Here is a 2,677-nt window from a genome sequence, read left to right as displayed (position 1 = left end):
ATGGCTAGAACAAAACAAACGGCTCGAAAATCTACTGGTGCAAAAGTACCAAGGAAACAGTTGTCTGCAAAATCTGCTCGCAAGTCTGTTTCACAATTTGGAGGAGTAAAGAAACCTCATCGATTTCGACCTGGAGTTGTTGCAATGCGAGAAATTAGACGATATCAAAAGAGCACTGATTTGTTACTACGAAAACTTCCATTCCAGAGACTCGTGAGAGAAACCGCTCAGTTTATCAAAACTGATTTGCGTTTTCAATCGTCAGCGATTGTCGCTCTCCAAGAAGCGGCAGAGAGTTACCTAGTTGGAATTTTTGAAGACAGTAATTTGTGCGCAATTCACGGAAAAAGAGTAACTATAATGCCAAACGATATGCATTTATCGAGAAGAATTCGAGGTGAAAAAACATAACTTGTTTTTTTAAATAAAAAAATGATTTATTGTTTGTATAACTCTGAGACAATTTTTAAATTTTTTGTTGAAGTTTGTAGAAAATGTAATGTTGCACCTCGTTTAGATAAAAAGAAGATACTAGTTGTGTATTTTAGAAAAAATATAATTAAAAATTGTTCAATTCGGATTTGTTGGATAATTAATAAATAGTAGGAAAACAAACAAAAACCTATAACCATGAACAAGCTACAGTGAACAAAAATAAAAACTGGACATGCTTTTTCTTATAAATTTACAAATGGACAATATTGCAAATATGTTTCAAATTTATTTTTAACATAGATTAAAGTATTTTTTTATGATATCGAAAATTTAAAACCAAAAAAAAACTGAACAAATTTAAATTACTGAACAAATTTAAAATTGTAACTTCTCTGCAAAAAATATTTTAAATTAAAGAAGCTTGAAAAGTGGATGCCAATTTCAACTGTTTTAAATTTACCAAAACATTTACAAAAAAAGGGAAATCAGTAACAGCTCAAACAATAAGAAATACCACGAAAAAATTGGTCTGAATGCATATCCACCCACGAAAAGACCACTTTTTACTAAAAACCCTAAACTTCAATGATTAAAGCTATGCCAAACATGCAATATGCTCTCGAAATATTTTGGGAGCGAGTTATTTTAAGTGATAAAAGTAAATTTAATATGTAAAATAGTGATGTAAGAACTTTAGTATCGAGAAATCGCAAGGAAAAATATTTAACAAACAATCTTACAAAAACAGTAAAATTCGGTAAAGGAACTATCATGAACTATCATGCCATAATCAATATTGGATTTATTAATTTGGTTTTGATAAAAGAGAAGATTGGTGGAGCTTTGCATGTTAACATATTAACGAATAATATGATCTCATTTCTGAACAAAATCAAACATAAAGATCCTAGTTTCCAACAAGACAATGATCTGAAACATACTTCGGCAATAGCAAAGAGCTTTTTTTCAAGTAAATAATATCAAATTACTACTATGGCCAACACAAAGCCCAGATTTAAACCCTATAGATAATGTTTGGGCCTTTATTAAAGAAAAAATCAAAAGAAGAGAATTTTTGAAAAAAAGAACATTTATTTGCAAAAATATCATCCATTTGGAATTAACTCAAAATGAAATACGCAAAAAGTCTTATTAATAGCATGCCAGGCCGAACACTAGATGTAATTAGAGCTAATGGAGGATATAATGGATATTAAATAAATTTGTTCATTTTTTTGGGTTCTGAATTATCAATGAATGGAAAAACGTATAAATATAATATTTTTTAGACAAACTAAAAAATAAAGCAAAACTTTATTTAATGTTTTAAATCGATAGAAGTTATTTTTTAAATATTGTTTCATAGTAAATTCATGAGAAAATGCCTTTTCAATTTTTATTTTTGTTCACTGTATATATTTACTATTTTTTGGGATAATTTAGCTTAAGTAAATAAATTATATTGGACTAAAAAATATTTTGCCAATGATAGAATAACACAGTATTGCGATATTTTATTTATAATTACTTCTAAACGTTTATTCGTTAATTGTGTTTGAAATTATTTTGAAATTCGTTAAAAAAACTTAACTGGTTGATCTATTGTATTTCGAAAACAATATTACAAAATAACAGCGCATTATTCAAATAATTAATTTAAAGTTAAGAAGTTGGTTTAGGAGTTTCTGCAGTTTTGCGAATCATAAATCCACCAGATGAAATAATAGCTTTCTGAGTTAATTCTTTTAATTCGTCGTCATTTCCAATTGCAACGACAATGTGACGTGGTTTAATTCTTCTTTTTCCACATTTTACTGCTGTATTTCCAGCAAGTTCAAGCATTTCAGCCACAGCATATTCCAATACTGCGCACATATATACTGCGGCAGGAATTCCTACTCGCATTCGGGTTTCATGACGGAGACACCGGTGAATGCGTCCAACTGGAAACTGTAACCCGGCCCGAACGGATTTGCTTTTAGCCTTTGACCGTACTTTTCCTCCTTTTCCTCTTGAAGACATTATACTCTGTCCTGGAGGAAAAATTTATTAGTTAAGGGAGGCACCTCCCTGAGTTCCCCTCCCTGAGTTCCAATGGGGCTTCAGGGAGGGCCGCTCATGCGGGGACTGCCTTCACAAGGTGTCGTCTAGTATGAAGAGCGCCCTCCAGAAAAAGGGAATGCGGTATATTTAGTTAGTCTCGACATTGAAAAGGCCTTCGACTCGGTTGTGGCACGACGGC

At 31.6% G+C, this 2,677-nt stretch overlaps 2 protein-coding genes across 2 annotated transcripts; one reads left to right on the top strand and one right to left on the bottom strand.

Moving 5' to 3' along the window:
• On the top strand, positions 1-423 carry LOC115231508 (histone H3.2-like). The gene has a single exon (XM_029801521.1). The coding sequence runs from the start codon at positions 1-3 to the stop codon at positions 409-411; it is 411 nt and encodes a 136-aa protein (XP_029657381.1). The 3' UTR covers positions 412-423.
• A 1,652-nt stretch (positions 424-2,075) lies between these two features.
• On the bottom strand, positions 2,076-2,457 carry LOC115231511 (histone H2A-beta, sperm-like). Its single transcript, XM_029801524.1, has one exon. The coding sequence runs from the start codon at positions 2,455-2,457 to the stop codon at positions 2,098-2,100; it is 360 nt and encodes a 119-aa protein (XP_029657384.1). The 3' UTR covers positions 2,076-2,097.
• Between the last annotated feature and the right edge of the window lie 220 nt (positions 2,458-2,677).

The sequence above is a fragment of the Octopus sinensis genome, unplaced genomic scaffold, assembly GCF_006345805.1.
Source record: "Octopus sinensis unplaced genomic scaffold, ASM634580v1 Contig18682, whole genome shotgun sequence".
NCBI lineage: Eukaryota > Metazoa > Mollusca > Cephalopoda > Octopoda > Octopodidae > Octopus > Octopus sinensis.
This window is presented reverse-complemented; position numbering and strand designations above follow the sequence as displayed.